At 30.0% G+C, this 25544-nt stretch overlaps 1 protein-coding gene and 1 non-coding gene across 2 annotated transcripts; both read right to left on the bottom strand.

Moving 5' to 3' along the window:
- Nucleotides 1-1275: 1275 nt before the first annotated feature.
- Nucleotides 1276-22166, bottom strand: Smp_126730 (putative biogenic amine (5HT) receptor; the record flags this gene model as incomplete). Its single annotated transcript, XM_018794028.1, has 4 exons — nucleotides 1276-1607; nucleotides 5135-5219; nucleotides 21072-21343; nucleotides 21464-22166. The coding sequence occupies 4 exons, from the start codon at nucleotides 22164-22166 to the stop codon at nucleotides 1276-1278; spliced, it is 1392 nt and encodes a 463-aa protein (XP_018648482.1).
- Smp_tRNA_01269_Gln_TTG.1.1 lies at nucleotides 17598-17664 on the bottom strand. The gene has a single exon. It is a non-coding gene (tRNA).
- Nucleotides 22167-25544: the final 3378 nt, after the last annotated feature.

Consider the following 25544-nt stretch of genomic DNA (forward strand, 5'->3'; position numbering starts at 1 on the left):
ATTTATCAATAGATGGAATGTTCGTGGCGCAGTGAGACCTACTGTAGCCTTTGTGGGAAAAAGCTTGTCTACATCACCTTATCATTTAAAGGTGATTCAAGTAGCATTTTTTTGAAACAAAGGTTTAAATCAGTCATCAACAAAACGTATTGTGCAGCGAATGTCATTATCAAAGAAAGAACGAGGTCCATGCTTCATTCAATACTTAAAAGACATGAAAGCGATTGTCACATCCCACTGTGTTTACTAATTTAAATGTAAGTGTGGTCACACATATATAAGTCCTTGAAAATCAGTTACTTTTTGATTCAATATACAATAAGCAAAAATATATATTGTGACATATAAGACATGATATATTTAGTGTTTAGGAAAGTAAATAAATATACGTGGTTCCTAGTAAATGTTTATATTGGAAACTAACATATTGCCAATAGACATGAATTATAGAGCAAACTTCATAAAGTTATAATTTCAAATTCATAAATACGTTCCGATTTGTAGTACATAATTCGCCAGTACAAACGATAAAAGTGCTATTAAAATGTAAGTCTTTCGAATGTAAAATCCGTTTCATTTTTATAAATTAATTAAGGTTACTGATTGTTAAGAGTCGTATGCATGATGTCCTCTAAATATAAACCTGGTATTTGTTTCCAAACACACGTTTCCGGATAATTACTTAACTAGAGCAATACTAAATTTTTCCTAGTTACTTTATTACTGACAAAACAAAAATTCAGTGCTATATTATTTCATTTGATCTGTTTTGTACATTATTACACATTTTTCATAATGATTACAAAAGTAGTGCTTATTACATGTGACTAGTCTGAAGTAGAAAAAAGCAACAAAAAGAAATATGTATTAAATCAAACAAGAAAGAAATTTACAAAAGAAAAGAAAAAAAATCTGTAAACACTGTCTTGTTACTTAGAAAAAAAAATAAGAAGTTGATTCTTCGAGAATAAATAAAATTAGTTCAGTATGGTTGGTGGTATTTATTTCATTTTGGATAAAATATTGTAGTGAATTGCTTTAAAAAAACGTCTTTCTGCCTTGTATGTAAAAAGGATAAACATATTAGGAGAAAACTTTGAAGTAGATCACAATGTACAAGTAAAGAAAAAAGCAGACAGTTTTACATAAAAAATGATCTCAATCATCCACCTATCTACATATATATGCTTATATATATATATATACGTATGTACTATGAGCTTTATTCCATATGATGTCAGATTTTGAGACATGTAAAAAGTATGAAAAATAGAATCATCTTTCATCCGTTTGACCTGAAATAGCGTTTCTGAAATTCATTTGAGGTCTTCGACGTGGCCGTATAGGTACGGCACTTGTACATCTTTGATTTAAAGACTTCCCTAACCATCTTGAAGCTGTATCATTACGTGTATAAGGTGAAGATATAACAATGCTTTGACGCTTACTTGATGAACTTGGTAGACCGTATTGAGCAGAATAGTGAACTGCACGTAATCGTGCATTAATATTACGACAGTGACACAGAAGTATCATTTTAAAAGGACCACGAAATTCACGATCGAATTTGGCATATATAAGTGGATTGAGAAAACTGTTCACGTAACCTGTCAACATAAAATATACGGACAATAAACATTTGATTGTGAAGATTGTATATACATATTTATTTATTATAAACCATCAAATTGAAGATATCTACAATAAACAAAATTTTAATTTTCAAAACGTCAGCGTAAAAATTAGTGCCCTCAACAATACAAATCAATTTGATAGGAAGAAGTAATGACCGAATTTTGAAATTCTTGCTTATGTATTTTGTAAAGATTTACTTTATTCACAGCTTAAAACAAACAAACATTCCTAAACGTTTGTGAGATATACATGTGCATCAGATACAAACCTCTCGACAAAACTACCTAATAAATATATTGGAACTAGGTCTTGAGAAGGAAAAATACTCACGGCGAATAGGAAATTCGAAGTGAAAAGTGGTTTCTTCGAATGCTATATACTATATTAAACGGTCGTTATTCACTGATTGTGATAATTTCTCACTTCACTACTTAAAACAGTTTTCAACATATCTTGTTGTTTACAATAGAATTCCATGTAACCCTATCTTGATTACTGTTATATTTTCGTCTATTGCAGCGAAAGTTTGTGAAAGAAGCAAAGGTGATTATAAACGTTAATGTTAACAATTTGTTGAATGAATTTGTCACGATAACCGGTTACAAATAATTTCACCAGAAGCACTATTAGTCACTGATAAAATTAAATTTGCTAAGCTTATTAGATATTAGACCACATATGGGTAGTTGACTGACGGCCAGACACTTCAAGCGTATTATATTCACCTAACAACAGTTTTTCTTTTGTACGATGAATTGTCATAGTATAAATCCACTTTTAGAAAACAAGGAAATGATACAATATCAACAAAGAACGTTATAACTAAGACCGCAGGCTTTTATGAATATATATATGGATTGTCAGGTAAATCAGCGAACGGATGGATAGGTAGACAGTTCTATTGTGGTGTGCGCTACTTATATCGACATAAGTAGTATATATCATGAGTTAGGAACAGAATATCTGGCAGCAGAAGATTGAGAGGATCGGAAAGGAAAGAACAGAATCAGAAAGTGATCGGTGTGGCAATCCAGGAACAATGAAGCCTGAGACAATGTGTGAACATTTTGTAAATGAACCATTCTATTTTATCAAGCAACTTTGTAATTTGTGCTAAATACCTAATCGGTTGTCCTCACCTATGTTCTTCTTCACTACACTATTGCGTAAACTGCGCGGATGAGAATGTCGTACACTTTAGCAAACTATGATTTTGACTATCGATTTACAAGGCGAATAATTTTTTTATTGCGCAAATTTATTTGAACCATTTCTTGTGAATGGGTTACGAATCATAAGAGTACAACGTTAATCTAATAGAGCATAGATTGAATAAACAGTTTAAAATTATGATACTCTGTGGATGGTGATTTTACTTTTGAACTGTTTTATTTATTATCGACAAGTAGATGACAATTAAAAGCTATAAATACTTCATATAATTTGAAGGGTCAGATCTCCGCTATTAATTTTCAGTAACATAACTAAATTTCGAAAGATCATAAGATAACAAATATATCACCACTTAATGTAAATGTTCAAAGCTGTGTATTTGAAAAACATTGCATTTTACATTATTCTTTATTGGATTTATATTTTTTTGACTGTATAAGAAATAACTCAAATGGACTATTTCCAATAGTTTTGGACGAAATCGATATCATTGTTAAACTGAGTTTCTTTAAGTAAAACTACTGATGTAAGTTAAATGTAGCAAAATTTTTTTCTACACGCTTATAACATTTTATTTATTGTTATAATTGATATTACAAAAGGATCGTTAATAATTCATGAGGATGAATGAGTCTGAATTTTTCAGATACATATTGATGAATTAATAGACAATCATTAGATGTGATTAGAAATGTTTTTCAATGAAGCTGTAAAAAGGTACAAGTGCATTTTTCATTCATTTCGATCGACTTATAATTCCCAAATAAATAGTAATGTCTCATAAATGTTGAAAGCAAGTGATGTTTACGGTATGTGTACCTTGGTCAACAAGAGCAGGTGAACTAGTAGATGGACATAGGGGTGACCAAACGAGAGAGCTTATCTTTTGCGTATACGATGAGGAAGTTTCTGCTTGTGAACGTAAATCACAGTTTTGTTGTAAATTACGCTTTTTCTAATTGCTGTGGTCAACAAATTCTTATATATATAGGAATTTTGATAACCTTTATACGCTAGATCCACTTAGAATATTCCTTTCAAACGTCATTTTCAAATTACTTATTCCAACTTCCTTTCATGTTATTCTCTACGAGGTGGCTTTAATAACAGTTTTTAGCAAAATGTTTTCCGAGGAAATCAAGTTCTTCAACCTGTTCAGAACTACGGATCTTTTGTATAGAGTTAAACGAAGAGTAACTAGTGTCCCTTCGGTTTTTTTATCAAACCAAGCTATATGGTTTCTTTTAGTGATCCGTTACTCTTCCATGCGTGTTGGAAACCGAGAAATGAGATTGAATGACCTACTGTATGTTCCGACGTGAAATGTATAGAACGATGGCGGTTATTGAAAGAATACAGAATGTTGATTTAGTGAAAACGCTCTTTATAAACGATGAAACTATCGTTTATTTACCTTCTGTACAATTTGAACCATTCGATGTCAGAACTAAGCGGTTGACTTTGAAGTTAAAACATGGAGAAATTCAATAGAACTGAGCTCAATAGGGACCTCATTGTAAATTCTTTGTACAGGTTGATAGTAAATTTGTTTAAAAAGTTTCCTAAACCGAACTTCATTTTCAGATTTATTTCGTTTGGTTTAAAAATGATCCAATATTCATTGAGTCGTTATTTGAAGGGCTTGATTTTTCCTTAAATGAGTAATTTTGTGGTTTCATTTTACATAAATTCATAAGCCACATTGGAAAGTTAAAACAAGTAGCTTACTCCTATATTAATTACAGGTTGCATTAGATTAATACTTATATTGAACAGTTATAAATAGTTTGCTTTGCTATTCAGAATCAAACTAAATCGAAAGCAACAAAGGGTAAAATATCAAGAAACAGTACTCAGCTTCATATTTCACTAGAACTACTATACACAGTTCAACAGTTTTAATTTTTTTATGGGACGTCTCAGTAGCATTTAACAAAGATACTTTTATGAAAAATATCCCAATCAACTGTTGCTTACCAGGGAGTGACTTTGAGAAAACACTTTAAAGCTTCTAAGACAAAGAATTACTGACAGATTACAACCTTATCAAAATTGAGACAGGCATTATCGGTAACGATAGTTGACAATAGTGAGAGTTTAAGACAAGTATAATGTATAAATGTAGGACTGTTATCGCCTATTCAATAGGGCAGGTATCTGTTCATCAAGAGACCCTGATTTGCATTTAATTGTGGAACATTTATTGTTCATAAAAACGATTAGTATAAGAGTCTTCCAATGGAAAATATATATGTGGTCTACGTCTTATAGAATAAAATATAATAGATGATCAAAAAACTCTCACTCATAATTCAAATCAACTTACCTAACCATTGTAAAAATCGAAATACACTAACTGGAATCATGTTCACAGTGTTGTAACCAGCTGCACTTAAAAGGGCCAAAAGTAGCTAAGAAAAAAGGGAAATTTTTAAATTTCAAAAGATAAATGTGAGATATTATACTTCAAAATGATTATAAAAGCAAATTATTTATTATTTTAGTATATCAGTAGCTATTAAGTGTGTAACAGTAAAGTAAAAGGCTGTCGCTAATAGAATGTAAAAACGATCAGGGTATTATTTAGCTTCAGTATTCAATGAAATGAGAAATATCTAAATCACTCATGGATCATTTGCAATCGAATGAAAAACATTATACAAAAAAGTTTTAAGCATAGTAACATTGAACAACTGTTAGCCGTATTTTTTCACAACTTATAAATGATAACTTTCACCAAAAATAAACAAACTGGAGGAAAAAGCTGGTGGGATATTAAGGTCAGATTTAATTTCTAATAAAACGTTAGTGTGTTGCCCGGTTTTTTTAATTATTGTAGCTCAATAACCAATTAGATGTCCATTTATCCGATATCAAATCACACCTTTCGAAAGCAGCATGCATAAACAAGTAATACTGTAAACAGTATTGAGTTTATAAATTATGACCTCATACAAAATTATGCTTCAATGACGGGCATATAAATCTTCAGTTGGTTAATGAATTAACTAAATTATTGTATATAAATTTTTAAGCACAGTAACAGTAATAGGTTGAAACAGGTTTATTTCAGGTAAGTGTAATCATATCAGAAGAGATTATTTTACATTAATAACTAGTCTTAAAAATGCTTAAAAGAATATCAAATATTTTTCCACTGGATGATGAAATTCATAGAAATGAGAGTAAAAACTACAAGATATTCTTATAACTTATTTTGTACAGTCTTCATAATAAAAATTCTCCGTTAAGTAACTTCAGACAAAGACTAGTATAATTATTTGGAAAATAACAATATTGTAATCAGCTCGCTCTATGACATTGAAGTAAAAAAAATCCTGTTATCATAGTCTTGAATTTTTTATTTAAATATGTAGTGATCACATGAAAGTATTGAAGGGAAGCAATAATAGATGTACTTAAAAGAAAACTATATCATAGTACTTACGTTTATGAAGAAAAATAGTTGGTTTACGGGATAGCAAGATGTAGTCACGTTTTGTTCTATTCATTATCAGCAACTGGTATTTTATTCAACCTTGGAACAATCATCTCAATTATAAATAAATGCACAATAAAATCAAAATATTATGTGTAAAAACTATGGTACTTCTTATGTAATGGTATGCTAACCAATGAGGTGTCAAATTTTGTTTTGTTTTTTCTGACGAAAAACTGAACACAATAATTAAAATATCTGTCATAATATTCGTTTAGCTTCATAATGAGCATTTAAATCTGTTTTCGTCTCAATATTACTTAAGGTCTCAGATTGAATTATTTTTGTAGACATTTTTTTCTGACTTACGGTTGACTCAAAGAATGGATCGTTCAGTTTGATTATTGTAATGGTATTCAGAAAAGTTAAGGTCAGAACTAGCTAACATATTTGTGTGATTTGTAAATGTATGTAATATATGAGAGAAATCTAAAATCAAGTATTCCCAAAGTCACATTAAAGTGCATAAAAATGTATGTAATGCATTCATGTGCATTGATAATATTTCTCAAATCCGACTTCAACACAGTGATTGAGACTACTTCTATCTTTTTTATTATCTTACCTCTAATTATAATGAGAGGTTTAGTTTCATAAAAAACGCTTTGTCGATAATGATTCCAGCAGAATTGAAAAAATTATTTAAGTTAATACATTAAATATCAGTTATAATGATTAGAAATAATGAAATTGAGTAAGTATCACTGTATACAAACCGTAGCAAAAATATAACGAAAATTCACTAGGTAACTTAAGATGAATGTGTTGAAAATTGACCTTATATTCACCTTCAATTTTCTTTGAATCTGTGTTGATTTCCCTTCGCATATCGTATTTCGAGACTGTACATTCCAAACAGTTTACTTAGTAAAATAAGAGAACTAGAAATGTTGCAACAGGATTCATGTGTATCCACACACTTACTATGAAATATGTTGGCAACACAGCATTTTCTTATGAATTTTAACTCAAATTAAGTTAACCTTATTGTCGCCATTTTGTTCTTTCAGCATTTGTATATATGGCTAGGAATAAGCAGTTATTTTCATTTGAAAAAAAGTGATTCAAATACAGTTTCTTGTGAGTGTGAAATTTTGTTCGTATCACTTTATAGATACGTCAGTGATGTATCAACTGGAGACAGAAATAAAAATAACTTTCATCGATATAACTGATATGCAGTATTTCCTTTCAGATAAAGTTATTCAGTTGCACTGGCAATTTATATCACGAAATATAACTATTGATAAAATGAATGAAAACAGAATATTACACATTCAACATAAAATGGCCACTAGTCATACAAAGTACATTAATTCATATCATTTGGGTACTAAGAGATGAGAATGATAAGTAGTATAGCTACATTACAGTTAATTAATTACGTAAAAAGAAAATATAAATATTCGCTGATGCATTCAATGTATACAGAACTGTTAAATTATACTGCATTTGTAAAATAAATAAGAATGGTAACTCAAATGAAATAAAAAATTTATGAAGTGTAAAAATAGAAAACACAATATCAACTGTTTTGATGAAGTGAATATAGTTCTAATAAATAACTATTTATTCTATTAACAAGTATTATTAAGGTGTAGGAGAAATTTTTACATTAATTTAGTTATAGCGATGAGAAATTAGTAAGTTTCCTCAAGATTCTGGACCAAATCATTTTAGTGTATACTCAATATCAGTTAGTCTCAATTTGTCAGTTTCAGATGATTTTTGTGAAAAGTTTTTACAATCATATTTCATACACATTACTGTGAAGACCGTTGAGTAGAACTGGCCTCTGAATATTACGTAGTCAATATAACTAACACTAAAAAATTCAAAATTTAACCACTATTAGTAAGTGGATTACCAAACATTATATGCCTAGTAGTTAATTTTTAATTAAATGATCACAGTGACTAAATATTAATGAAACAGAACTAAGACATCAGATTGAAAGTAAAAGAAGAAGGACTGTGTTGCTGAATTCCATTAGAAATGCATAGATTAAGGTAGCCAATCGCTGTTTACCGACATAAGAAATTCTTCATGATATTTTTGTTAAAATTCGAGGTGTAATATGTAGTTTAAAAACAAGAGTGACCGAATTAATCTGCTCCAAGAAATTTCTGTACAAAATCCCAGTTAATTTATAGGAAAATAATAAAGTAGTTCATGTAAATGGAACCAATACAGTAAAAGCGGATTTGGTAATCATTTTAAAATGAAATCTGTTGCCTTAAAGGTTTTGATCTGTCAACAATTTGATCTATCAGTGATTAAAAAATATTCAGTATGACAATGGATAGTAAAAACATTAAGATAGAGACAGTACCTAAATCTAGATACTTTCTTCTATCACTTTCCTTACAAATACTGGTTTTATAACACTAGATTACTTTTTTTATTTCTAGCCAAAAAGTAATAAGTATATTGTGCTGTTTTGTGCTATGTTCACTCCATTCATACATAACCTCATAATTCTCAACAACTGAGAAATACATAAAATATGTTCAAAAGAACTATTTGGACAATCTAGACATATTAGACACTTTCGAATTAGATCATATGTAAAATTAAAGCCTAACAAACATGTGACAGTATACTTAACAGCATTCAACTTCAGGATATCTCGTAAAAGGATAATAGATCAGGTTGTTGATATGTATCACTATATACTACATATTTGTAACATAGGAAGCAATAGATGTTCAACATAATCATTCAAAACACTAACAATGGACTTAGATTAGATATTTGATAACAAATAACGAATGTTATCCTCGTATTACGATATCATTTTAACATTGTGGGAGGAATTCGTGAATAGAACATTTCTTGATACAAAGAAAAATATATAGATTGATGACATTGATTTTAACTGTTAGTACTTTAGGGTTCATTTACAAACGCTTATCTAGAAGAATGAATAGTTTTCTAGTAAGATTACTTTATTTAAAACTGTAAAGATTAATTGAAAAAAACAACTTCTGAATGATATTTGTAAACATATTCACTATTTTATTGACCTTATCCTATTAAGAAATATTTGATCATCTAAATCTACTTCATATGTCATGTTCAAGACAAACAATCAGATATGGTATCAGAATAAAAGTAGTACAAAGTATTAGACAAATGTATGTTTATGATAATAATGTAGTTGCACATTATGGCATAAACAGTTAAGGTTAGGATTATAAAATTCTTCCTCTGAAATTTGATATACCAAATAAGATTATTAGTCACTTCAGTAGCAATCCATTGATTTGTACTTTACAAGTAACATCAATACAGTGTAAACATTTACTAAACTTTATATACATTTTGTTTTCCTCTTCAAAATAAAATAGAATAAAACAAGCTATACACTTTTATGATATAATATATATCCAGGGTATAGAAAGTTTATCAATAAAATCCGAATGGGATTTCTTTTCAAGTTATCCAACATTATAACGATCGTTTGAATATTTTGTTCGATTAACTGCTTATTCTTAACAGCTAACTTGTAGCCATCAAGTTCTATTCATCATGTCTACCATTTATACACATGAAATACCTTATTTCTATATTTAGTTTAGGTATTTCATTTAAACTGACTAGGTATCATTATCTAGCTTTTGTTTTTTTTCGCCTTCAAATTGTCTGCTATATTCATAGTCAGTTTTCAGTGTGTACTAAATTTACTTAAAATCTTTTATGGAGCAATATTTACATATAAATATCAAATAAGTGAAAAGGTAACCTTCTAGTGATAAAAAAACAAGTTTTTTTGGAATGTAATAAGAAAGGAACAAAAATTTGAATTTCTTCAGTCATTGATCGATAAGTTGACAAAGGTTATAACAAAAGGAAACGAATAAATAAGCATTATAGAAAATTATTTAATACTACTTAATTCCACAAGCAAAAACAATATTAACGCCTAAGATGTGGCATTTAAATATATCATTGAAAAAACTAAATTATAGTAAGCAAAGATGGATGGTGGCTAGCAGTGGAATCAAGGATGCGCATTTCATCCTATTTGGGACTCGTCAGCTGGATATACCTGCATCCATCTTTGCTTATCATGCTTGTGAATTAAGGCTATGTCGAAGCAATACGCACAGTATGCACATATGCCAATTAGAGACTGACCAGTTGCAGTCCTAAACATCAATGGGAAGATTCAAACAAACAATACGAAGTGAATTTAAAATAATAATGTTTCAACTAGTTGACTGTTACAGAATAATAACAGTCACGTTCTGCGTAATATTTAAATGTTTTACTGATTTGTTCATTGTTTTTACTTAGGAATTGTTTGCTATCTCTGATTCAAGATATATTAACAGTCAGTGGAATATTCTGAAATGAAATGGCAATAATGTAGTGTTGAGGATGTTAGATCCTCAGAAATCACTTAATAAAAGTCTTATTTTTGTGATTTTATTTCGGAAATCTGAATTTCTCGATCTTGCCCCGAAAGCGCCCATTTTCGCTTTCAAATTGTATTCCCCCACCTCAAAGGACCATAAATGTCATTGGTCCGTTTCTTCTTTTGTTATACTATTTTATAACGTTTCTTAAGGACTTGTTTATGTTGCATGTTTACACTTAAGTTATGTGCTTGCGCAATATACTTTTCCTTCATCTGAACCGGGTTTTCTCTCTCTAGTTAACACGGCTGTGACGCATCAGAATAGTTTAGCTTGTCTTGTCATCGTGTCGCTGATCTTTCATTCCGTTCGTCCATTTTCAGTAATCTCTTCAACAATAGAAAGTAGATAATGTAATATTCATCAACATCATCTGGGAGATAGAACTTCAATGTTTTTAAATTTTTGAAGTATGATAATATACACACATTTCACAATATTCTTTCAGATGGTGATAATATTATGCTTTCGTTTACAAAGTTCAACTGTTTGAGATAGTCTCAGTTTTTATGATGAACTTGATCAATGATACAATATAATGTAATCACAAAGTATTATTTTGTTGTAACATCTACCTGGCCCCCTAATTTGGCAGATTATCTTTATGAGGAATTCAGTGTAAATTTTATTTTTAATCTTTTATAACTAATAAACTCATCATTATATTGGGAAGAATACAGAAAACGTAATTCTCATTTACGTCATATTTTATTAGATGAAAAAAATTATTTTTTTTGATTAATAGAATAATCAATTTTTCCAAATTATTTTGATAAATAATTGCACGATTAAATTGTCATCTATCTGCATTACAACTAATGAGAACTCGCTTTATTAATTGTTATATAACGATTAAAGTTTGTTTGTAGGACACAGTTATTATCATTATTATATATGGCTTATTTTCGGATATAAGAGATTATTCAATTCATCAGCAACAAACACATTTCATACTCAAGATTTAATATTAGAATGATCCTCCAAATTATCATAAGTTTCTTCATTATGGATACGCCCCATGCGTTCCCATATATAAACGTGGATAATAATTACAGTATTGTTAGATATAACGTATTATAATTACTTTATTACTTTTTTAACTATATCGGAAGACTTGATTTTTCCAGTTAACATACATGAATTTGCATAGAATAACCTCAGCTGAAAGCCACACAAACATATATTGCAAAATATCCAAATATCCACTAGTTTTGAAAGTGCTATTATCCCAATTTAGAATGGTTCATATTGCTATTTGAACCTAATTTTATCCAAATTCGTTATTTTAAATTTTTACTGATACACATTTAGGAATAGTAAGTCTATATATAATAGATGGATAATTGAACACGTCTTTCAATTTGTTTAGAACGTATCACCTGCAAGTACCTGCATCCCATATGTAATGTTCACTCCGAGACTCGAAACTAGTACCATTCGATACAAACGCCATTGCTTTATCCACTTAGCTACAGAGTCCAGTTGGCTACTCCATGTGTAGCAGGTATGAATTCTGATTCAATTTCTGATGGTTTGGATTATATCGTTCTTGATATTACAATTAGTCTTGATTGGCACTTGTGTATCCTATGCAAAGTACCGCAATATAAACATTAAGGCACAAGTTGATGTGAAGTAAATGAAATTTCGCTAGCAGTGCAATACAGCTGGAACATCGATCTGACAGGTCAAAAACAGGACGAAGTGTACGTTCTGGATTTTACGTTTTATCTATTGATATTAACTTGTGACTTGATGAATATAGTAAGACAATCCATATGACACGTACGTAGGCCAACCAAAACTGATCAAAGTTCAGTTAAAATATAGACAACGAGATACTCTAAACCACCACAAATTAATGAAATTGTAGGTATCAATAAGAAGGTTGAACTTGATAGTTTTAAATAAATTGAGTATTTGGTAGAAAGTTAATAGTTAATATATTTTTTATATTCCAAGGAGTATAAAAATTGTATTTCTGACGTTCTACGACTTAATGTAAGGCGTTTCTTCAGACTAACTAAATGTAATATGTAATTACTCTGAAAAATGGTTTACATTAAGTCATTAAATGCCAGAAATATAATTTTCTTACTCATCAGGATATAATGAAAGATATATCAATTCATCACACTACAAACTAAATAAGAACAGTAAGTGTTCTAATTTTATCCTTGTTTAATCACATCTCTTCCTAATACTAACACAACGTTTTACGTCTACAATGTTGAATTGACAACAAAAAATCAACCTTGTCTAACGTTCAAGTATTTTCCTCATAAACTGTGCTTATTTATTTAATAAAACTCAAGTGTCGATTTGTTTTAAGTTACTCCAAATTCACGACTTTGTACATCTGTACAAAAGACAATTGCGTATGATTGGTACTAATTCCCGTGTGACCAGTACAACTGAGTGGGAAAAATACCAATTACCGTAAGATTTAACCATAATCACTTTTCTCATTTTACCCGGCATATCATGATATTCGGTAAGAAAACAGCGATTCCAAAAGACTGATTAGAATATTTCATTTTTCTTAATTTAAATTTCATTTATTTTGACTAAACAATGAAAATAACAGATATATTTATAAACTTTACTTGTACTATATCGAACACATATTCAGAATCGAGAAATTGAGTTCATGGGTTTTGGCTCTAAATTAATATGTACTGTTTACTATTTGTTAAGTAGCTTGATAAAAAACAATTTATTAGCTAGTTTCAAAAATCTTGAGGAAGTTATTCTGCTGCCTAGAAGTGGGACTGATATCTGTTTTCAGTCCTGATACAAATTGCACTCACGACATAAACAATCAAAATTTGACTAAGCTTTCTGTTATTTTTGAAGTAAAGTTTAATGCATGTCACGATATCATTAGTGAACATGTTTCAATGCTTATTAAGGGCTTAGACGACTAAATAAAACAATATTCTCCTTTAAACACTTTCACAGACTTGTTTTATCTTGATTGCGATTTGTCTATTAACCTATTAGTAATAATGATTCAGTATCAAATAAATAATACACTTGTTTACAGCCTGCTTATAGGTTGGAAAATGTTTCATTCGCACTAAATTGTATAGATATTCGTAATCAGTATACCTTAATTGCGGGACTCAGTAATTACTGAGGAATTCTAAGAAATTTGGATTATTAAGAAATTTTCTACATACATATCTGCTTGTAATTCCTCAAGATAATGAAACGAAAACCTATTCAGCTTCTCAATATAAAAACCATGAATTTAACCTAAACTGAAACTTTAATACTAATGCATTAAGACAAGTTTCATTATAAGTATGAGGATTTGTGAAGACTGTGGTATTATAACAGTTGAGATGGACTTCCTAGAGGTTTAATGAGAAACCGTGACCAGTGTAGTCTGATCTGTGTCTAGTACGAGACAGTTATCCACCTCAGACAACGGATGAAGGGTTGCGCAAGATCATGGATCGATCTGTATTAGACATTAACACCGTTGGATCTCAGTTCAGCGGTTTACAGGTTAATTGTTCGCGAACGAGACCAAAGGTCCTGTTTTCAAATCACACGTGAGGGATCGTATGTGTGCACTGCTGAGGAGTACTAGGACAAAACAGCCGTCCAATACTGTCATGTTTTCACTACTGGCCTAGCTTAGATCGACTCGTGAATTCAACTGTTAAAACAAGTTTTACCTATACATATTTATAAATAATACTGTTCGATACAACAAAACTGAAGTCATGAAATAAAATTTAATCAGTGTAAAATTTCACAGCATAGACAAACTTCATAATAACTTTTAAGAAAGCAATAAACATCATATCGTCAGTCTTAACAAGTCACTAAAATTTGGAATTTTAATAGGAGGCTAAGATGTGCATGAATGTTTTCATTCATTATAATAATGGTGATTTTAATGGTTGCTAATGACTAACATTAAAGGCATACTAACTTTGTGAAAGGTATTTATTTTTCCGTCGCTAATGGATGAAATCTAATTAAATGTTCTCTTATGTTTATTTCATATTTATCTAAAATTACAACTACCAACTATTCCACATAGAAAGAACACGATGTATTGTACTACTACCATAGTATACCAATCTAATCTCCTTAGAATCGATCAGTTTGAAAAAAAGTTCAATTTTCAGCATAAGATATTTGGATATTGTATGAAGTATACTACTGTGTAGCGTACTCAGTAACATTTGTTAAGTGTGTCTTTAATGTAGAGGCAGAATTGGAGGCTTGCTTCAAAGTAAATCAATATATGTCTACGAAAGTTGAACTTGAACATCAATAATTGTTCAAGTCTTAATAACTATAATATCCTGCAAACAGATTAAAAAATACATTTCAGAATGTGTTGCTTAAAACATTTAATAAGGGAGTTACTGACTTCAAGAGATGATTCCTGGAGTTCTAGTGAGAAGCAGTGACCAGTAGAGTTTAAACTACGTCCGTTGTGAAATAGGAACTCACTGAAGGCAATTAGTGAACGGTTGTTCAACTTCGTGGATTGGTTGAAGTTAGACAATAACACCGTTGGATACCGGCTCAGTGGTCTATCGGTTAAGTGCTCTGGTGCGAGACTGGTAGTTCCTGGGTTCGAATCTCATGAGGCGATATCGTGAATGCGCACTGCTGAGGAGTCCCATAATAGGACGAAACAGCCGTTCGGTGCTTCCAGGTTTTCCTTGGTGGTCTAGCTTCGGTTGACTCATGCTTTCAACCGTGTTAACAAATCATCTAGATGTTTAGAATACCTTTTAAAGAAAATCTTACATCAAATTATAAAATAAAATGATCATTAGGATAATGTGATCAGGAAGAGAAACGAATTATACCTTGGAAGTCGAATAGCACTAATAATCAGAATAAAAAATGGTTATTCAATTTGACGTCAACGATTTTCACTACAGTGTGATGGTGGTTTAGTGTTACGTACCTAGATACAAGTGGTACACAATTGATGAATATTTAGGTTTATAATGTTATGTAATGTATACATATATATATCTGTTAGCATCACAGTTTCACATTACTACTAATTCGGTTTTCTCAAATATTGGAATCATATCTAGCGTTTATCTGAATGCATCATTTCAAATATAACATATTGCTGATTTTTTAAATAATTGGATTCTCATACTAATAGGACTGTGTTAACCTTTTCTTTTTCATCTTTAATATTTTTTTTATTTAGCGCTAGCATGAAGTCAGAATAAATAAACTATTTTTATTACGAATTTTTCTGCTGACAGATCAACAAATTAGCGTACCTACATGGTTGAACAATAGGCCGTAGAGAGGTGAAAATCAAGAACTTCACTATAGAAATTACGAAAACTAGATTATATATCCAATATCGACAATAATTAGGATTGTAAACATATTTCATGTATAATTATGTATGAAATAAGAGCTAGTCATACGAATGAAAAACAAAACACATTTTGTCCTCATTAATGTAATTACACAATTAGCTTTACCTTACAAGTAAATATCACTTCGAAAACTGAAGTTTTGATGAGTACTAAATTTGCTGCACAACATTGTATCGTATAAACAGATATTATCCACTTAGTCGTTCATGCTTTTAGCAACAGATACGTCAGAAATTCAATGTAACAGCACATTTGCAAACTGTCAAAATCATCCAAAAATAATATAATTACATAGCAACTTTGCTAAGTAAGGTTATAAAACAGTTACACTCATAATGCTGGTTAAATTGTTCATCTAAGCTTTTTAGAAGTAAATTGTGAAATTGACACTGGATATAAAACATGGATTTTTTGTTATCCTAGTCTAATTTTATTCTCTCCCGATTGTATGAATTTTCATTTCAAAAACTGACTTAAATGGAGCACCTCAACCTATGTTAAACGAATACACCAAGACAAAAAAGAATCTGTTTGATACTAAACAATTTGAAATTTTATTTTCAGAGCATGAAATAAGTCAGCAGTAAATTTAAAGAACTAAAGCGCAAATAATATTACCCCCTCCCATGATGTTATCTATGGTTGTGTCGCTGAATGCATAAATTGATTTTATAAGTGTATTTCAAGTGTATATGTAATGCATATTTCTCACAAAGAGTGACTTTCATCTAATCTCCTTAAACTTTGTAGCAAGCACCTAAACAGTAGCAAATTCTAACAATTGACCTTAGTAGTTACCTGACTTGAAACGTCTATCACTCTTCGGGGATGCTTTCCTCTTGAAAATATTTGAACTTTATTAGACAGGGCAATCTGCCTTTCTGGAGGGCCATACCAACGTTGATGTCTGGATCAGCGTACCAGCAAATTGTGCAACAAATAACACAAAGGATAAAACCATTTCATGTATATACGTTTACATATATATGCAAATATTAAATCCTTTCGTTGCGTTGTATAATAAACATACAGGTGTATACATAGAATAATGCTAAACAATGTTTCATTTATTTCTGTACAATACAGAAATCGGGTTATTTACCCTTTTCAGTCATTCGGTCGACATCCTTGCGATTGACTGTTTTTGAGAAAAACATGTCTCATTAAAGAAAATATTCACTCAGATTTTCATCTTTTATTGCATACGATGTGAGGTATTAAACAACCTCTTTATTTCATTTCTAACTAAACAGGAACTTTTAAAAATCATTTCGTATTGATTACTTGAATCTTCACTTTGATGTTTAAGACTGCAATTAATCAGTCTCTTTTTGGCATATGTGCACACTGCGCGTATTGCCTCGATATTCCTTTAAATCACAAATATTATAAGCAAAGACAGATAGTGGAAAGCAGTGGAATACAGGACGCGCACCTCGTCCTGTTCGAGACTCGTCAGCCGGATGTACCTGCACCTCAGAGTTGATGTTCACTCTGGGACTCGAACCCAGTACCTTTCGCTTCAAATGCCATCACGTTATCCACTTAGCTACTGAGTCCTGATAGCCACTTTCTTGTGCGTCCTGGACTCCACTACCAGCCACTATCCATCTTTGTTTAGAGGTTTTTATATCCACGAACTTGCTCTCGAGTGTCACAACCACATAGTGTTATATGGAAACCCAGATGATTTGTCCTAAATAGGATAAAATATATTTCCGAGATTTTATTGATAGTAGTGATACGAATTCTATGTACCATTACTGTTTAATGCAAACCAAGTTTAAAAAAGTATGCGATATGTATTTTTAACTTATCCTTAATCGTCAATTAAGTTATAGACTTTACCATGGTTTATTTTTAGAAGATTGATAGTCATATCACAAATAAGATAAAACAAAATACGTTTCTGCCTGCGCATTTTCATGTGGTTTTCGCTACAACAACATTTAGAGCAAATTTGTTCTGATGACTTCTATGATATTGCAGTTTCTTCCAATTTGCGTTAAATATATGTATATACAAATTACCTTTTGACATTTTATTTTCTATATATGCTACTAGCCTATCAAATAGCATATAATTAAATATTTTACTTAGACTCCTCTCTTGTAAGATGTAAACGTGTTATTCTCTATTAATCACAACCGTCTACGTATTTCAATTCTGAAAAGAAGTTTCTTTGAACATTTGTAATGTATTACAGAAAATGCGTCTGTATAAACTCATTCAGACAGTTATACTAACATGAAAATATTGCGCACGTTGCAAGAGTATTTTAACTTAAATATGAATTCATATTTTTTACCAGCTAAATTTTAGTGGTATATGTATCTGATTATTCTTTAGTTTCCGTAACAGATATATATATAGTAAGATAAAAGTCATTAGGATATATTAATTATTTATGAAACCATATGTCATAAGTAAATTCTAAGTCTATCTATATAGAGGAAAGCAACATCTACTTAAGCATAATAAATATCATTTAACTGTTAAGCAAAATACTACAAATGACATTAAGTTGTGTCCATACCTCATCAATGTAAGATTTCTTCATGAGAGTAATCACTGAAGCTTATGGTCAACATATTTAAAAGTGTACTATGTGAAAGTAAAAATGAATTTCATGAAATACCTATCAACGAACACATTTACTTTGGTTGACAAGTTTTTCATCAAAGACCTTAGTAACCTGCCGTTATTTCCTGTACAGCTGATTTAGAACTGTATTATCAAAATGTTGGTTTCAATGCCCTAAACAGAAATCCTAAATGAATAATTTCTAAAATAATATATAAAACTGGGATCTCAAACGTTTTGTTTTGATTACAAAACAATTTAGAAATGTCCTCTAAGAATAAAACTTAACATAGTGAATTATAAGTTTGACAGTCTACATTTTTGTAATTGACGGAAATTAGAATAATTTAACAGTTTGAATGTGGAGTAATTCCTATCATAATGCTATCAGTTCATTAGAAGATTCAACTTCAAATTCACTTTGTTTTTAAATGTAAAAACAATTAATCCGTGATTCGACTAATGGAGCTTATGGAATATATTTTATATCTTACATAGGCTACAATTCAACTGGATTAACATAATTCATAAATGAATATTATCATTTTTAAATTGTTACTTTATAACACATAATTGTGATAAATTCACAGAATATCAGATTCATTCAGGTAGCAATAAAGAATAAAATAATGTTCATGTCAGTGTAAATTATATTTAAGAAAAGCCGTTTATAAAAAAAACAAACTACAGAGTATATTCACTTAGTGTTGTATAACTGTATCTTCCTATTGTTATCTAGAACTGCAATTGATTAGTCTCTTGCTGATAAAGCTTGTAACTTCAGGCAATATCGAGGCAGTCCGTGCAGGATGCATATATGCTGATAAGAGACTGATCAATTGAAGTCCTAATCATAAATGTTAAGATACAAGTACACAACATCAAGTGAGTATAGCTTCACCCTATTGCACAAGCAAGTGGCTATCAGGACTCAGTAGCTAAGTGGATAACGTGATGGCATTTGAAGCGAAAGGTACTGGGTTCGAGTCTCAGAGTGAACATCAACTTTGGGATGCATGTACATCCAGCTAACGAGTCCCAAATAGGAGGAGACGCGCGTCCTGTATTCCACTGCTGGCCACTATCCATCTTTGCTTATAAAACTACAGATTAGTTTAATGAATAAACTACAATTAGAGAACATGTACAGAGAGTAAATAGAGATATTGATTCACGATTCGGCTTCATAATAAATAGAGTAGAATTTAAAATTCGATAGTCACCAATAAACAGTAAGGTGCTAGATTCCCGCTGTTAAACAGACCTAGACTAAGGTAAAATGTTTGTTCTATGCTTAGTGGTTTCGAACTGTTTCTCAACTGATGTTTTCATGACACAAAATTAGCTTCATTTTATAAATATTCGTAAGCTAGTACATCACGGCCATATGAAAATATAAATGTTTTCATCAAAATAAGAATACTGGACATTGTTAAATGTAATGCAGTGATTTAATAAACGATTTACGATAACCCATACATATAAATCATCTTGTTAGAATGAATAAAAAATGTAACCTAATTTATGTAACATAGAAGTCAATACGCTACAAAGTATATTCAAACGATATTTCCAAACATAACGTTGAGACGTAAAAGTTGAACGTAAAAGTAAGCTCACTATGTTTTTAATTATGTCTTTATTTCTTCAACCTGCATTTTCTAGATTTGCTTTTATGATACTTTAAAAATTTCATTTAACACATAACCTGATGCAAGAAAATAGTGCATGCTAACAAGTTTATTTTATTAGTGACGCATAATACGACTTACATAATCCTGACAAGAACACTTGTTACACTGAACGTTATGATCATATTTCTATCACAATTATGGTCTCATAACTGGAAAACTTGATAAAAGTTTACTAGATAAAAACTGTTTAGTATCCATATTGAGTTTTTAGTGTTTCCTCAGGTAATCTAAGTTGGTAATAAAGATCGACCTCAAGTTATTTTAATCTAAATGAACATTACTCATAATCTTAAAAAAACGTTTGACAAAAATTAGGCACCGGGAATGTTAAAGACATTAAATGAAATCGGAAATAATTTCAATTATTTTCTGGTCTGAACTTAACGTTTAGCGTAATCAAAACCACTAGTCTGGTTTCATTTCGATTATATTTTCCGTAGGATAAGTTCAAATGAAATTACCGGACGAAATAGTGTTTAATGTTAAGTAACTGAAGTTTTGCTAAGCTCAATTATCACTTTAGAACACATTCGGGTTGATAACTGTGAAACTAGCTGAGAACTTATTAAATAAGATATTTTACATTTATATATATATATATATATATGGTTTAACTATGAAGTATTTATGTCCTTATTGACTGATGAACATTTTGCACAGTTTTTGATAAATAAATAAAACTCACCTGTATCATAAAAAATGGAAGCCAACAAAGACAAAAACATCCCATTATAACTCCAAGTGTTTTAATTACTTTCGTATCGGAATTCCCACGAGATCTTCTTCCATGAGCTTCTCTGGACAATTCACTGGTCACATTCATAGAATCAGTTAATAGTTTTCTTGATGAGTAAGAGTTTAATCTTTTATCATATTCTCTTGCTTTACAGATATCATTTGTATCTTCATCCTTTTTCACACCATTATTAATTGCTTTAGTTACTATATGCTCATCATCTGACTGTACATATTCAGTTATATTTGTACTTGTAATTTGTAATTCCTGTATACTCTTATCTAATATCGGTTCTGAATGTGAATTATTAGATACAGTTTCTGGCACTTCAGTTGACTTACGTGATATGCCTGCTGTCATTTTTGACTGACCACTACGTGACATTTCTCTAGCCAATTTAAATATCCTACCATACAGAATAATCATCACGATAAGTGGTAGATAAAATGCGAAAAATGTTGCATACACCTGATAACCAACATTTTTACTATACTCGCAGGCACATTTTTGAAATGGATCTTTCCACCCGAAATTTGGTGGTATACTTATTAATGCTGAACCTATCCATGCAGTAGCTATCATAGCAGCCATACGTTGTGGTGTTCGTCTACTTGCATATGTCAGTGGTTTTGTGATAACCAAATATCGATCAATGGAAATAGCACAAAGATTTAGTATTGATGCAGTACACAATAATACATCGAAAGATATATACATATCGCATAAACCCTCATTGAACGGCCAATAACCTTGATATGCATCAATTATTGTAAAGGGTAAAACTAATAGAGCCACAAAGAAATCACTGAATGCTAAACTTCCAATAAGAATATTACTTGGTGTTTGAAGTTTTTTCACAAGTATCACGGCTAAAATTACTAAAAAATTTCCTCCAGCAGTAGCTATTGCAACAATTAATGATAAAATAAAAATTATCCCTGTAATCAATACAGAATCATTTTCACTGATACATTCTGAGGTATTTGATTTATTCATTGATAATGTTGATTTAATACTAGAATTATCCAATTGTGAGATTGTCATTTTTGTATCTTCAATTATCCAGTAAGATATATCCAAAGAATTCACAATTATCAATAAACCATTACATGAAATAAATAAATAATAGAATAATAATTTAAACCAATGTTCATGTTTTGTTGGAATATACCACATTTTTTCTTAAAAACTAAAATATACCTAGATTCAATATCGTGTGTTTATTTTGTTTTAATTAACTTCATTATTGATGACATTCAAATTTAAAATGAGTTGTCAAGTGATAATTTAAATTGGAAACATTGAAAATTTAACTCAGAATTTTTTAAATGATGTTTGATGTATTCGACATGCTTGAAATATGAAGTCATTGAATATGATAAACAACATTGATATATTCCTTTTATAAATGTTTATCATAATATTAATCCAATGATAAGACATTTTAAGTAATAAAACTGTTAAATAAACCTTCCATATTATCTATTATTCTACTTTGAATTGAAATCTTCAATGTTCTACAAAGATTATTGATCTCTAGGAACATTTAGAAAAAAGAAATGTATGTCATTAGATATTCTTCTATTGTATTTCATCATTCATAATAAAATTTAATTAATTGATCTATTATTCAATGGGTTTGATGGATGATGCCTCATATGTAATATAAAAACTGAAGTCATCAAAAATAATAGGCGGACATATAGTTTAATAAATGATTGTTGCTAATAATTTCAATTCTTATTCTAGAAATATATTTAACCAACCTTACCTTCAACACTGATCTAGTAATATATGTACAGACATAAAAAAGTACAGACAGACCTATTTATAGACAGACAGTTTTTAAAATACCTGTCATAGTAGAAATATATATATATATATATTTTCTCTTCAAATACGTTGTCACATTGTGACAAGAGTTATGTGTATATTTACATAATCATGTGTGTATGTGTGCTTGTGTGTGCATAAGCAATAAAAACCTAGTAAATATCTGATGATAACTCTAAGAATATTGGGATAAAATAAAAAAAGTGATTATGATTGTGCTAGGCAGATCATTAAAAATTTGGTATGACAACTAAGTCAATGAAAATTCTTCACCGACACTATATTCACCTATATTGAAATATTTTACATAGTAATAATTTTAGGACTAAAAACTTTTTCTCGAATTTGTTTGGAATGATTGTCTGAATCTTCTTGTAGATGTTAAGGTGTGAAAATGTCCAGTTTATTTTAGCATATGTGCATCATATAGCGATTGCCTACAAAACTGCTATTAAGTCATAGGAATTGTAAGTAGAGTTAGACAAAGGGTAGTATTAGTATCTGGAATACGAGTGTCGTAATGTTGTAGACTGATTAGCAGGATATTCCTGCATCAAAGTTTTGTTGTTCACAGCATGGACCAATTGAATTTATAGAGGTTCTTCGTTAATGTAATCTACAATAGTATTTTACTGTGGTAAGGACTCGAATTATTGTACATCAAATTAAGTGAATCAATAAAAATGCTTATTTAGTACCCCAAAATTATCATATCAATTCATAAGATTAGAAAGGTTTAGAAAAATGTATCCAAAGATGATGTCCTATGTATTTGGTGAAATTGAATTCAACAAAAGGATAAACTAAAAATAAAGAAATTTCTTAGAAATGATTATTTATATTGAATTTTCCATTTCTTTTAAACTATCTAAGTGGTTATTTTGAATCGGTCAATTAACCTATAAGTACAAAGTACAGACAAGTTTTTGAGCTTTAAAATTTAAATGTGAATGCCTTTGTGAACTTTAGATAAATATTTGTAGGTAATTGAATGACTGTTAGATGGACTTTCTGTGTCACTTTCATGACCAGCAAATACATTTAAGATAAACAACATTTAATATTTTCTATGGTAAAGACTTGATATATTTATGTTGGAAATGATTATAACTGTAAATAAGTCTAAGCAATCTAAAGCTAATAACATTTGATTAATGAATTTACGATCATTTGGAAACATTTAGAAGTTTTAATCCATTTTTCACAAATTATCAACATTTAACTGAAGAAAAGTTTTTGTATTGTTGGTAAAGAAGTTATGATGAAAAGGCCGTTAATGAATTGCGTCATGAAATGTTTAAACACAAAAGGCTTGTGTATTTAATAAAATTTCAAGAGGAGCAATAGTATGATGGCAAATGTATGAAAGATTATTGTCCACTTAACAGGAATGAAGACGTTAAGGGAGAAATTATTAATACAAATGGGTTGACAAATAAATAGTTGAAATATTGAAATATTGGAACGATGTATCTTCAGCTAGTTTACTGGAGACGAAAAACTTAAAATATTTACGTCCATGGTACAATTGGGGCTTTCATACGTTTCTTACTAAAGAGTCCATATTTGGGCGATTGAATTGCTAACGCCACTAAAGTGCACAAACTATTAATCCATGCTTCGTTCAAGAACACTTTTTACCATATATGTAATTATAAAGGATATTTTCAGTGGGAGAGCGATATCACAAATGAAGACATTTTCATATTGAGTTGTTGATTACCTAACACTCTAATTTTGAAACACATCCAGGAATGTATCTAGAAAACCCTCTTTATGAGTAATTGATTAACATTTGGGAATACTCTAAAAATATATGTCATATTCAAGATAGTTATATCACGTGTCTAACTAGATTACCCTGTTTCATTATGCACTTGGCATTGACTTAATCACTCATATTATTTTAGACAGATTTTCTATTTACTATAAAATGATCATTGATTATCATGGAAAATGATATTACACTAGTGTATAAATTGTGAAGAGAGTAGAAATTAGAAGAGTAAAATTACTCTGAACATTACATACAAACAACCAGCAACATGTATTTTTGTGTAGCTAACTTGAGTGTTTGACTTTTTTGTAATGAATTAAGTAGGTGTCATATAGATATTAATAAACGTATGTTCACAATAAATAGAAACTTTACAATCATTAAATATTTATGAACATCATAATATTTCTAAGAAAGTTTTTATTTGCCGTTTTAATGTTAAGCCACCCTGTTGTATGTTATATTAGAAATATAACGTGCAGAACTGAGATAAATATGGACATGTTCTATTTGCTTCATAAACATTTATAATAATCTTAAAATGATTTTAATGTAGATCACTTGTCAACTAGGTTATTTTTAGTATTTTTCTTTTGTACAACTATCAAGCTTTCTTCCGAGATATTGATATCTTAACACTTTAGTATAATCCTTGGTTATAAAATTAAATTAAGATTATCAATACTTGCGGAATCATTGACAATAAATTTCCTAACAAATTGTCACTAAAATATAACTATTTCAAACAATTAATTTATATAAATCTGGAAGTATCAATGCCAAGATTGGAATGGATAGTTTCAAATAAATTG

The sequence above is a fragment of the Schistosoma mansoni genome, chromosome 1, assembly GCF_000237925.1.
Source record: "Schistosoma mansoni strain Puerto Rico chromosome 1, complete genome".
Lineage (NCBI taxonomy): Eukaryota > Metazoa > Platyhelminthes > Trematoda > Strigeidida > Schistosomatidae > Schistosoma > Schistosoma mansoni.